General features: G+C 38.9%; 1 protein-coding gene across 2 annotated transcripts in view; it reads left to right on the top strand.

Annotated features, from left to right (window-relative positions):
* Positions 1-13522, top strand: part of TRAPPC12 (trafficking protein particle complex subunit 12) — an 82598-nt gene that overhangs the window by 13631 nt on the left and 55445 nt on the right. Inside the window, exons 4-5 of one of the 2 annotated variants that reach the window (XM_074947708.1) lie at positions 8738-8851; positions 10979-11117. In XM_074947708.1, the coding sequence (XP_074803809.1) occupies positions 8738-8851; positions 10979-11117 (253 nt within the window). The remainder of the gene's footprint in view (positions 1-8737; positions 8852-10978; positions 11118-13522) is intronic. The other variant, XM_074947709.1, reaches the window with a different exon arrangement.

Genomic DNA, 13522 nt, shown 5'->3' with positions numbered 1-13522 from the left:
GGTGACAGGACCACCTGACCTTGTAGTGTCACAGCTACATCCCAGGATGCCTCTCAGGAAGGAGAGAGATTAGTATCTTCACAGTCTTACTGTTTCTCCCTAATGGCCCATCAAGGCTGTGATGGCCGATTGTCTGGTGGATGTCTCCTAAATACACACACAGTTGTCATTGTTGCATAGTCCACGTTCCTAACTTTAGAGAGAGAAATGATACATGCATTCAAATTGGATAATCACATTCAGTAAATCATAACCTTTCCAATGATATCTTACATGAGCCATCTTGCTTAAAGTATATCTTAATTATACCATATTCATATCATAACTATATTTCTGTGAAGAATATGGGGTATAACATCATACTATGGGTACACTTAAAGATGCTATTTTGGACAGGGTGGGCTTGTCAGTGAAAGAATACCACCAAAAATCCTGAGCAGCTAGATAGAATGGTGGGATATGTCCCGGGGCTTTTGCACAGAAATTGTCAGACTGGGCCAGTCATTGTTTGAGGCCAGAGAGTCAGAACTTTAAAGGCCCTCACGGACTCAATTATTCTGGAACAGTTTACACCGAGCCTCCCCAAGGCTATGAGAGTCTGGAGACATCAGTCAGAATTGTTAGAGGCCACTGTAAAATTAAAAGAGGAGCATGTGAAAGCAGACTTTCCATGAAAAGAGCTCTGTTCTCTACAGCAAGGAAGGGAGGAAAGAAGCTTGAGGAACCTTTTTTATTGAAGGCCTGGAATTGGTCACAAGAGGTAAACAAGGGTGCCCCAATTGCCTGCTTAGTGATTTGTTATTAGTGCAGTGGCAAAGCTCATATAAAAAAAGACTGCACCTACAGGAATGTGGGTTTGCAGAATTCTGTGAGTGGACAGGTGTAAAAGGAGGACCTGAGATGAAGAAAATTCCCATAAAAGTAGGCCAGATAATTACAAAGGTACATTATGGATTCAGTGGAAGCATGTCCCGTGTACAGAGCACCTTGGTTAGACCACAGTGTCAACAGGAGAGAGTGACAATAACCATGTACTGTGACGTTATTGACTTGAACTGGGACCATATAGATCATTGTTGCAACCAAGATCCTGTAGTGGCACCAAATCTTATATAAAGGGGGTCCAATGAGGTGTCTAAGACAAGGTTATGGTTTGCTGGTTATGATTATGCTATCTGTATATGTGTATCATTTTATAGTTGAAGTTATGAATATTGGCTCTATACTGTCTGTATTTCAAACTTATGCTATGCTTCTGGGTGACACCCCAGACAAGTTGGTGTCAGCTCTGCCTAGGCTGCTTGATGGCCCATTAAGGACTATCAGCCATACAATTGACCCATTGAGAGAAGGCAGACATGCCTTGGGACTCAGCAAGGTATGCAGGAACGTGCCTATGGACAGAACTCTGAGGTTTTTCCAGGCCATGTGATGGACAGCTTGTCTTTGGAACAAAGAAAGAAAGATGACATGGCAAGAGAATATAAAAAGCTGCTGCAGCTCCTCCATCTTGTCTTCAGTCCTGCTTCTTACCTCTGGAGGAACTTTGCTACACTGAAGCTTTGAACCAAGGACTGAAAGACCCATCCCAGCTGTGGATGTACTCCAGAGACTTGATTTGAACCTGCAGTTTATTCTATCACTGCTGCAAGCCTGAACCAAGAACTTTGCCATTACTGTATGTAATTGATTTCATTGAACAATTCTAGCTCTTGTCTATATCTTTTCCTTTTATGAATAAACCTGTAGATTTTAGATTCTAAAGGATTGGCAACAGCGTGATTTGTGGGTAAGATCTGATTTGTATATTGACCTGGATCTGGGGCTTGGTCCTTTGGGATCGAGAGAACCTTTTTTCTTTTACTGGGGTATTGGTTTTCATAACCATTTGTCCCCATAACGAGTGGCACTGGTGGTGATACTGGGAAACTGGAGTGTCTAAGGGAATTGCTTGTGTGACTCATGGTTAGCCAGTGGGGTAAAACCAAGTCTTCTCTGTTTGGTTGGTTTGGTTTGCCTTGGTGTGCATAGAAACCCCAGCCTTGGGCTGTAACTGCCCTGCTTTAAGCAATTTGTCCTGAATTGGCACTCTCAGTTGGGTCCCGCCAGAACCAGCACTGTTACATATACATGGGGAAAAGAACACTTATCCCATGGCAGTTGTTCAATTGGAAGTGGAAGGAAAGTTTAAATGGCAGAGAGTGGGTGTACTAAATCCATTGCCTTACTTGATAACACTAGGAACTTTCTGGAGTCCATTTCTCATAGTAAAAGGGCAGATGAGGGGAGTGAGCAACCCCAACAGATAGGTCCGTGTAAAGAGAGCACTAATGTAGACCCTCCAAGTAGCCTTCCAGGTGCAGTGTTTAATAACTGTAGACATCCTATAACAAGCCCAGAAAGCACAGATGTGCTGGAGGATTTAGGAAAGAAAAACTTGAAGAAGGTACTAGATCAGGGAGTACTAGATCAGGGACACCTAAAGGAGCAGGAGGGCAGAGGCTCAACCAACTCCCAGGAGGACCAAGCCATGTGCAAGGTACATGATGAAGAACATACAGAAGAGAGGGAGAAGAGTCCCAGTAAAGAGGACTTGGCAGGCAAACTTGCCCCAATAGTCCCAAGCCCAGGGGTATGATAAGTCAGGCGTTATTACTCATTGAATTTACTGACACTCAGTACTACTTTAAAGGTGAAATTGTAAAAGGAAGATCTGCCTATTTCAGCTATTTATTTTTTATCACAACTGCATCTAAAATGATAGTACCATAGAGTAACAACTATATTTTTTGCTCAAACATGAGAATTCAAGAATAGTCCAGAAGGACAGGCAGTCCTTAGGAAAGAAGTATGAAATAAAAAAGTTTACCAACCTGAATATCCTGCATTTTCAGACATGTTCGTTTCATCATCTTCAACACAGCTTCCTCCTGAGAAGGAACACTTCTCATGATGTTGTTTCATTCGGGCAACTGGGCCTTGCATTTCTTTGGTGCACTGTTTGCATTTTGCACTTATGCTTGTCTTACCCAGAGGTAGAGGAACTTCATTAAAATATTCCCAAACTGGATCTCTTTTACGGCCTGCTCCCAGAGGTTTTCCCTTAGTGAGAGAATGGTATGGTAGATCTCAAATCAACGAAGGCTATACTCGGAAAGACTTCAAAACTTCTGGAATATGCAGCTCAAACAGGTTCACTTTTGTTTCTACTGCCTGTCCCTCCCTTCTCACATTTATCTCCAGGCTTCTTCTCCTTTTCCAGATCTATTCTGCCCCCAACAATCTTCTATTCATTGAACTTTTTGAAACTTTGCACTTTTAGAGAGAGGTAAGGGATTGACTCTGTGTACACAAATTTGCAGAGAGACAATGGGGTTGAGGTCTGTTATTTCTCACCTCTATATATTTATTTATTTTAAAATATTTTTTGCTGTTAACAAGCATGTTATCTATGGAGACACAAATCTATAGTTTGAGAACTGCAAAACTAAGCATCTCTAATGGTATCTTCTAGACTGAGCTCTGAGTCCCATTGGGTAGATAGAAATATTAACCTAAATAATCTATACAGAAGCCCCTGGAACCCCATAAAATTGGGTCCCTAATCCATGAACTATTGGAACTCATTTACAAAACTTTTCTTAAACGTATGAATATATTGTCTTCAGAATTTATAATCCATATTCCAGGATGGGATATCCATGAGTTATAATATATCTTTATCTTTAGATAGGTTTTTCCCTCAAAAAGCATTTTATCAAAAAAATCTAATTTAAATAAAACAAATTATATTTTTTTATTTTTATTTTTTTAAATAATTGATTTTTATCCACCCTGCTGAGAAGTACCACCAGAGGGCAATGTGACCATCTTGGCCATTCCCTATGTGTTGCCCTGAATTAAAGAGTTGAAGAAAGGCAGCTACAGTTGGAGGTTTCTCCCGAAAAGGTACAGGGGAAATGCTCCATCCCAGAACAATCCTACTCAGATCTGTCACTCATGCTAATACCAAGGGAAGAGTCTCCTTTGCTTGTCCCCAGTATGCTGTCTGAAGAAAAACTAAAGAGGCCTATCGAACTTCGGGATACAGAGCCAGATGTTCAAACTTTGCCAGATGATAATGTGGATACGTCGTCATCTTCCCCTCCAGAAAGTATGCTCCAGTTACACAAACTCATACAAAGGATGGTTCTACCTAAACATGCCTTTGTTAACCTTAGAGGAAACTGTACACCCAGTTTTCAGTATTTGGGTTCACCCTTCAGGAGTTCTGGATGGTTTATTGCAGCCAGCGAAAATACCTAGTTAAACCCAGCATCTGAACCAGGAGTAGTTAACCATCTGTCACTTGGGAAGTTCTTGTTTATCCAGACCATCCAACTCCAGATTCATTGGGAGTGTTGACTGCCACGAAAAGAGATGAAGGGTAGCAACTCCATTATGCCATTTCAGCTAGAGAGGGTGAGAAGCTAGACTCTGCATGGAAAGTATATTCTCTTCTGCCACATTTGGACATTACAGTGGTAACCTATCAGACAGTAGTGTCCACATACAAATATTGGGAGAAAATAGCATTGCTTGTCCAGTCATTACCTGAGGACCAAAGAAAACTGGCCAAAGCTCTGACTACGCATGCCTTGAGAGCATCCTTTAACACTTCTGATGTGGTATGTGGCGCTGTTGTGGCATCCACAAGTAATTTGAATAACCACTCATGACTACATTCGTTTGGACTTCCTCTGGAAACAAAAACCCAGATAGAGGATCTCCCATTTGATAGCGAAGTGCTGTTTAGCTTTTGAACTGACAGACTTCTAGAGAAGTTGAACCTGCAGTGTCCCTGAGGATTTCTCAGAAAAAGATCTGATGTACCAGCCTTTTGTTACCAGAGGCAATCATATCCTTCCTCTACTTCCTGTTCATTTATAATGAAGCAGTACCCACAAGAGCCTACTATTCTGCAACAGCAGAGAAGCGCAAACTATAAACCATGGGCTAAAGGAAGACCATCTCCCTCTGTTCTGGCCCTTTTACTCAGGTTTTACAAGACGCCTGAGAATCCCAGATTAGTTTTAAACCTACAAGTTACTATCCCTTCATTTTAAAACTACATCTCCTGTTTCTTAGATCCGTAGACTGCTATCACCACAGATCTTGCAGATTGTCCAGCAGGATTACTGCATTCAATTCTATGCACTCCCTCCCTTCCACCCTTCTTACCCATCTCTCTTCAGGAACTCTTTTCAAGAGAACTCACTAAGATCAGAAGTCTATTTACTACTTGAGTCAGGTGCCATAGAGGAAGTTTCTGAAGAGTTTGAGGGGAAAGGCTTTAGTCCAGGTACTTTCTGATCCCAAAAGAAAGATAGACGTCTCTGACCCATTCTAGGCCCTAAGTAGCTGAACTCTTTCATCAGAAAGTTTAAATTCCACATGCTACCCTAGCTTCAGTTATCCCCTTCTTATATTCTCCACCCCCCCATCTCAATCAGACCTTCACATTTGAGGAATTAAAGGCAGTGTGTTAGACTTTCAAGTCCTTTCTCTCTCAGTTATAGAGCAGAGTGGCTCAAATAGTTACTGACAATACTTCATCAATATTTTACATGAACAAGCAGACTAGAGCACGTTCCAGCGAACTGTGCAAAGAGGCCATAGCTCTCGGGCAGTGGTGCATGCTACAGCAAATTCATCCTATAGCTCACTACCTTGCAGACAGGGACAACGTAAAGGTAAGTCAGCTGAGCAGAGGCTTACACAGTCAATGCTAGTGGTCGCTCAGGAATTCAGTAGAAAATTATATCCTCTCCCTGTGAGGGTATAGATTGAATAAGAGTTGAAATTGGATTTATGCTTTTGGTTGCCCATAAAAAGAACCTTTCCCACTTGTGATCATAACACTGAACAGCCTAAATCTTCAGGAGATAGACATGATTGCAATAAGACACAGTTCCAAATGTCAAAGGTTTTGCCCCAGAGCAACCAGTCCATTTCAGATGTGTCTCTTCTGGACTGCAGGGTAGGTCACTTCTAAGTGTTCCCTCCAATTCCTCTGATTTTCCTGAGGACTCTCTAAATTAAAGAAGACAGAGTCAGGATTGTTTTGATTGCCCCAGTGTAGATGAGACAACAATGATTCTTGGATCTCCTGCAGCTATCACAAGACTATCTGTCTCTCCCTGAAGTTCCAGGTCCAGCAGATAGGTTGGATTTGCGAGCTGGACCCAGACTCTCTCCACTTGAAAGTATTGGCCTTAGGATTTTTACAGATCTAGACTATCCAGTGTTATGATGGCAAATGGGAAAGGTTCTTTTTATGGGCAACCAACAATAGCATAAACCCAATTTCAGCTCTTATTCACTCTATGCTGAATTACTTAGTTCATTTGAAATCCTTGGGACTCTCCATATCATTGGGAAAAGTACATTGCTAGCCGTCTCCACTTATTATAGCTTAGTAAAGCAAATGACTGAATTCGGCCAGGATATAATAAAACAATTCTTGAAAAGGTTAATAAATGTCTACCGAACAGAGAACCTGGATGTACATGGTACCTCAATCTAGTATTTAGTCAGCTCATGAAACCTTTCTTCAAACCTATGGGAGAATGAAACTGGGGACATCTTTCAGTTAAAACTTTTACTGTAGCTACTACATCTGCTAGTGAACAAGCTGCAGGCACTTATGGCTAACACCACCCCCTTTTTGCAATCAGTCACAAAGATAAAGTGGTCCTTTGTCCACATCTCATATGTCTCCCCAAGACTGTAACAGAATTCCATCTAAACCAGTCCATAAAATTGCCAGTATTTTTCTGTAGTTCTCACACTCACTTGGGAAGTTAAGTTACACACTTTAGATGCTAAGAGAGCATTAATAAGCCTAAGGAATATAGGAAATCGCCTAGACTGTCACTTAGGGGAAAAGACGTAACTTCAAGAAATTTCCTCCCAATGCCATTACAAGTTGGTTAGATTCTGTACTGATGTGTGTTTTAAACACATCGCTGTTCTTCTTCCAGAAGGGCACGGAGTATACTCGGCTAGAGTGAGGGCTATGTCTATGGTTTGCCTTAGACATTCCCATATTAGAAATCTGTAGAGTTACCACTTGTAAATCAGTTCATACTTTCACAAAACATTATTCTCTAGATCTGGCATCTAGATCAGATGCACAATTTGGTAAAGCAGTATTACATTCTTTATTTAACTCGACATCCTTGTCCCACTGTCCAGGGAGGAGTACTGCTTACTAAACTCCGACAAGTGGGAATGTGTAAAGGTCACTTCAAGAAGAAATGAAGGTTACTTTGAGATTAGTTCTGCACACACTCACTCCCTTCCCACCTTCCCCACTTGGAGTCCTAATTTCAGTTTGGACTTAAAGAGGTGCTGGAAGGCACTTAAGTGGTCATTGCACTATGCCCTCTCTTATAGCTCTGTCCTCTGAATATTCACAACAGCAAGGAGAGGGGCAGGAACAACAAGAAGGCGTCAATAGGCACAGCTATTAGAAGTTTTCTCCAGTTCAAGATGCACCATCGGTGCACCCCAAGAATGTGACACTGCAGAGGTCATCCCAGAGAATACTGTTTACAGGTGAATCTTCATTTTTAAAACTTTGAAAGGTGTGTCTAATGCATTCAATCCAGCTGCATTTTCTGCACCTTAACCTTCATCGCTGTCAGTATGGCAGCTTCCTGTTCTGTTGTTTATTATTTTTATTACATGTAAGAGATTTTTATTTTGGAAAAAAAATAGTGATTTACTCTTTCGTTATGAAGTGTAGTGTAATTTTGTAGTGATCTCTAGTGGGCTATTAGACATTACAATAATACAGATGATGATGATGATAATAATAATACAGTAATCTTCATTAAAGTTTTTCTACAAAACAGAAAATTTTTGATATTTGGAGAATATCAGTAGTTGCTCCAGAGTCCGGGTTAAAGTCTCTGGAAATGTATTTGGTGTTTAATAGGCTTCAGTAGAGTACACAACAAGGTAGAAATTTAAATTTGCTAGGAAGTGCATAGTTATAAAGCATGATATGTCAGTGCAACATATTTGAGCTGAGTTGAGGTTGATTTTTTTTATTTTATCTATGAAAATAAATATTTAAGTATCATATGGTGTTTGCCCTTGAGAAAGATTAAATATAAATTCAAATGTTTAAATAAAAAACAACCCTGCAATCTGTAATTTTAAATTTTACATTTATTCTCTTAAAAAACAAACTATTTTCTCCTCCCTCATTGTTGTTAATTATTACTAGACATCCTGTGATTGAATGAACTTCACCAAAGAATTGATCCTACACTATTGAAATCAATAGGAACAGCATCAGACCCTAAATGTGTTAAATATTAGAGTACTTTGGGTAAAATGGATATGATATGACTTGTTTTTATTCTACATTCTTTGAGATGGCAAAAAGTGTTGAGTATTGTGAACGGATTAGAAAAATATGATAGATGGCTTTAACTGGAAAACCCCTGTGATGTTTTTATACTTTGTGTATACTTTTGTTTTAGCGATCTAGTCATCTTAAACTATATCTCATGCTCAACTTCATTTTTTGCCTAATTACATATGTGTCCAATTACACTTTTTACTGGCCAGTTTTACCTACCTTGTCATTTTTATTAATGGCTAGATATAGTTGCTTCAAGCAAAATAAGCAGCTGTGCATTTTAGTAGCTCATTTGTTGGTTGGTTACTTCATTCTTTTTCACAGAACAGCAAAAACTGGAGAGCAGCAGTTGACCTGTGTGGACGACTTCTAACTGCCCATGGTCAAGGCTATGGCAAAAATGGGCTACCTACTAATCATACAACAGATTCTTTGCAGGTATGGTCACCTTACAATCATGTGTGGTGGTTAAGGCCCCATTCCTGTAAAGGAATCCGCATGGGCAGACTCTTGAGTGTAGTCAGATCCCTTTGCTGGATCAGTGTCTAAAGTTGTACCCTATTGGTACACAAAATAGTTCTCCCATCCAGTTATATGAAAGTAGATTTTACTTTAAATGACTGCTTAATAAAAGTAAGTTGATTACACACATTTACATATAGTGATATAGCACACTTAATTTCTTTTGACTAATGTGAGTATCTCCAAAGGTTCATGCTGTTTTTTTCCTTCATGATCATTATAATTAGATTATGACGACTCTTTAAAACGAACAATCTATTCAAATGTTAATCTGGTTATTTTAGATAATGTTGATTCAGATGTTTTAAACATGTTTTGTGATCATGTTGAAATAAGTTGCTAAACTTACCTTTTAAGAACCTTAAATCAGTAAAACTTCATGGAAGAATGACAGATGTTCAGATTTATAAAATGTTACTGGCTGAAAACACATACCACTCTTCTGATTCTTTTCTGCTAGTAACTAGCAAGATCATGGAAGTTCATGAAAGTCAGAGCAATTTTTTAAAACTGCAGAAAAAAGGAAAAATGAACATACAAACCTCAAATATAAATTTATTGAATTATAGTTACCTGAAATTTCTGGTAAAATAACTTGAAAATTGTAATGAGGCTTAGAACCAGGTTTGCAATATTGGCCTGTTGTGATAATTGGACCTAGCCTAATTGTGATCTCAACTGTGAGAAGTGAGTAAAGATTATAAAGTGTCTCAATAACCTATAACACCAAATGTTGGAAAAAAGGTGCAAAAAGGAGACAGACTGAATTAGTCCAAACAAAAAGGTTTACTGATATAACTCAAGAACTGTGTTAAGATCATACCCGGTAAAGAACTAAGTATGGAACCAGACATCAATGGACCCTAATTGATGTGTTGGAAACTAGTCCTAATTGGTGGACAAAATAAAGAGGAGGTGGGCTTTTCCACTCATCACTCCCTTTTGAAGTCCTTAAAGAAAGAGACTTTGGCTACTGAAACAAGCTTCACCCTCATGGCTTCCATCCCCTCTGTCTCCTGGGACCTAGGGCCTTCGTCATCCTGATCTCAAGAGGTGTCCCAACTAGACTGGGCCAGAGAGAGGGTAGCAAGTGGAGGGTAGCAGTGGAGGTGCAGAATTCCACCAGGAGTAAAGCAGGAAAGAGCAGTCTCTCTCTCCTCCACTTGCTACCTGCTACCTGCTTTCCCTAGGTGCCTGGCTAGCTGGATGTAAACTACCTTGTGGGTATTACCACAGTAGCAAACACATTTGAAATACAGGTACATAGTCAATATTCATAACTTCAGATACTAACATGATACATGCATGCAAATTGAACAATCATATTCAGCAAACCATAAATTTTCCATTAACACCTTGCATGACTTACTTTGTACAAGATTTGTTGTAATTACATAACAGTGGTAGCAACAATGATCTACATAATCATATTTTAATCATATAACGTCACAACCAGAACAACAGTTATTACCATCTTTAACACCATCTAAGAGATGCTCAGACAAGAGGCAGGGTGGGGAGGGGTTTCCTTCCAAAGACTTCAGCTAAAGGCAGAGGGAACAAAGATGTTGTTAAAATGAAAGCCTTACTTAATATTTTACATTTCAGATGCTTTAACTGTTTTTCCATCTTAATTGTGTGTTCGGCATGGTACTGAACAGGCTGAGGTCTCCGTATACCAAACCCCAAACTTTGTTTAAAATTTTTAAGTGTTGGACAGTTTTAGGGCTGTTTGGGGTTCTTTGGACCCCTTTATTCCATCTAACTTAATGATACAGATCTCTCTAGAAACTTCCACTCAAGGGTCCAATACATCACAACTGATCAAAATATCATTTTCCTGGGTTCTACTCTTCTGTTAACTTTTTCAAAACTGCTACATGACAAGCATATATGTTTTACTCATGCAGATCTGAGATTAGTTTTTTGACTGTTTAATTTACTAGACCTGAAATGATTCAAACACTGAGAGTAATTTTTAAGTTTGATTTACAATAGAAGCTGATAACTGATCTGGGATTTTCATATCTGTTGCAATTTTAGCTATGGTTTGTGAGACTAGCACTGCTGGTGAAGTTGAATCTTTTCCAAAATGCAGAAGCGGAATTTGAGCCATTTGGAAACCTGGACCAACCTGATCTGTACTATGAATATTACCCTCATGTATACCCAGGACGCAAAGGTAAGGCACTTGGTTTATGCTATACTTTTATCTCAGCTGTGAACAATCTCCTCCTCATTAAGTCCACAGATTTCAAATAAGGAACCCAAACTATCATCCATTTTTTTAAATGAAGTGAACTTCTAGCTGCTGTTTAGAAGAAAATCATTAACGGTTATGCTAATGCATTTCTTATAACATAGAGAGAATAACAAGAGCTTTTAATATTGTAGGCAGGCAGAGTTCTGTGTATAATCCAGTACAGTAATATAGCATCTGTTCCAGAGACACATGGTTTTAGTTGGTATTTTACCCTTAATTTAGTGATCACATTTTATATATAGTTTTTATCTAATGCACTTAGTATTTAAAAAAAAATAAAGAAATAAAAATAAGAGGTGGTAGTATATGTTTCTGGTGGGGAAGTGGGCAGATGTGCATTGACAAAGTCGCACAGAATGAGGAAAAAAGGATTCCTGGATTAAAGTAAATTATCTCTTTTGCCTTCCTTCCTAAACTCATTCAATGTGCTGTGAACAGGCTGAATTTGCAGGAGTTTGCATAAACATTTTAAGAGTTGAGTAGAGGAATAGGTAGTGAAGAAAGATTAAAAGGTAGCAAAAAAAAAAAAAGGAACTTAAACTTTTGCTAGGGTGTTGTTTTAAGCAGGTTACAAGCAACTAAATACATAGTGACATATTAACTATAGTATTGGTATTATAATTTTAAAATAGAATACAACAATCTGGATAAAAGGAAAGTATAATACCAATTACAATATGTAGAAAATGATAACCTGCTTCTCATACTGTACTACTTGTACCTTTTGTTCAGAGTATTCCAAAGCTTTTCTTAAAGCTGTTTGTAACTGATTGAAAAATCTTAGTTACTATAAGAAAAAGAGGTAAAATTAAACTAAGCTAATCTGAGAATTAGAAATTGTTTTCATGAAAAAATACTAATCAAATGTGATATTGACCCCCATTTAGTAATTAAAACTAAAAGGATATTAATAATAGGTTCACCCCAGGTCTTTAGGCAAATCCTGCTGCTGCATGAAAAGATATTGCTAATATTTTAAGAGATCTCTGTCCTCCTGTTCATGCTGTCTCATTGAGGAGGTTTCATAAATTTCAAGTATCACTGTTGAAGTTCAAAACGTGAACTTTTGCTAACTATATGTGGGCGCTTTTCACCGTTTTAAACTTTAATAACACCACAGCATTGGTGCTAGATGATCCCCAGGTTTATCATAGTTGTTCTTTATTTGAACAAAAAATTATTGTCCAGTGGTTCATAAGCAATAAAATAGTAAAAGAGAGATTTTTATGTTCCACTTGAACAATCTGGGGGGGAAAAAGCCATAATATATTTCTCATTGTTGAGAGTAGGGTTGTTTATAATATCACAATTACAATCTATTGATCCACATTCTCCTCCACCCTGAGTATTAAATTTAAACTGGTTCTTGTTACTTAAAATGGTTGCCATGTGGCAGCAGGATTTTAATTTTAAGTGTAGCCTAGCTCCTTTGTCCAGCACTACATAGGAACCCTCCAGTTCTTCTCTCTTACTAGGCATAGCAGCCTTCCCTAACTCCATGAGTTACTTTCCACAGTATTCTAATTCACAGTTGATCGCCGTTGCCAAGGAAGGACGTTAAGAATATCTAGGATCTTTCACATTTATAGAAGAAGAAATTATTTAATGCAGTGCATTGTATGACTTTATTTCTTCCATTGAAGCATCTCAGTAGACCAGCATGGCCAAAAAAGACCAGTTTGGACTCTCAAGTGCCAACTCTCATAGGTGAGGGGCAATCACCAAACAGAGTCATTGATAGTGAACTTGGCAAAGATTCTGTGTAGCACCTTTATAATGCATAACACAACTCGCAGCACATCTTATGTGGATTTGCGGATAGCTATGGTGTCTTTAAGCCATCTATGAGCTCTTGCAGTCCTGGGCTGATCTGAGGTTTGGAGAGGCCCCTGATGTAACTTAAACAGCTCTAGAGGCCCAGACACTCCACAGTGTTGTAAGCTGTAGCTGTTTCCTTCTCAGCACCCTTCTCCTGCAAGGTTTGCAAGAAGTTCCTTGGTAATTGGCCTTCCCAGGTTCCTAAACTAGGGGAATCCTCCTTAGCTGGATATGGGGCTTGTAGGGCCCCTTTTTGTCACTCTGGCTTTTTTAGGCTACTTACAGGGGCTAGAGCGGGGATGAGGATCTCACTCCTTATCTCTAAGCTTTCATACTCCCCCCTCCCCTTTATTTTTTTACATTTTGATGCTTTACAAGTATTTTTCTTCTTTCTTGCTGTGTTCCTTAGGATGTGATGTTAGCAGTAAAGGTGATATGTTGACAACTTTTTCAGCTTTAAAAATAAGTAATTTTAGCCCAGAAAAAAGTGTGTACAGTTTGTGCCA

This window comes from Natator depressus, chromosome 3 (genome assembly GCF_965152275.1).
Source record: "Natator depressus isolate rNatDep1 chromosome 3, rNatDep2.hap1, whole genome shotgun sequence".
NCBI classification, from domain to species: Eukaryota; Metazoa; Chordata; order Testudines; family Cheloniidae; genus Natator; species Natator depressus.
Note: the sequence above shows the minus strand (reverse complement) of the source record. Positions and strands in the feature narration are given on the sequence as shown.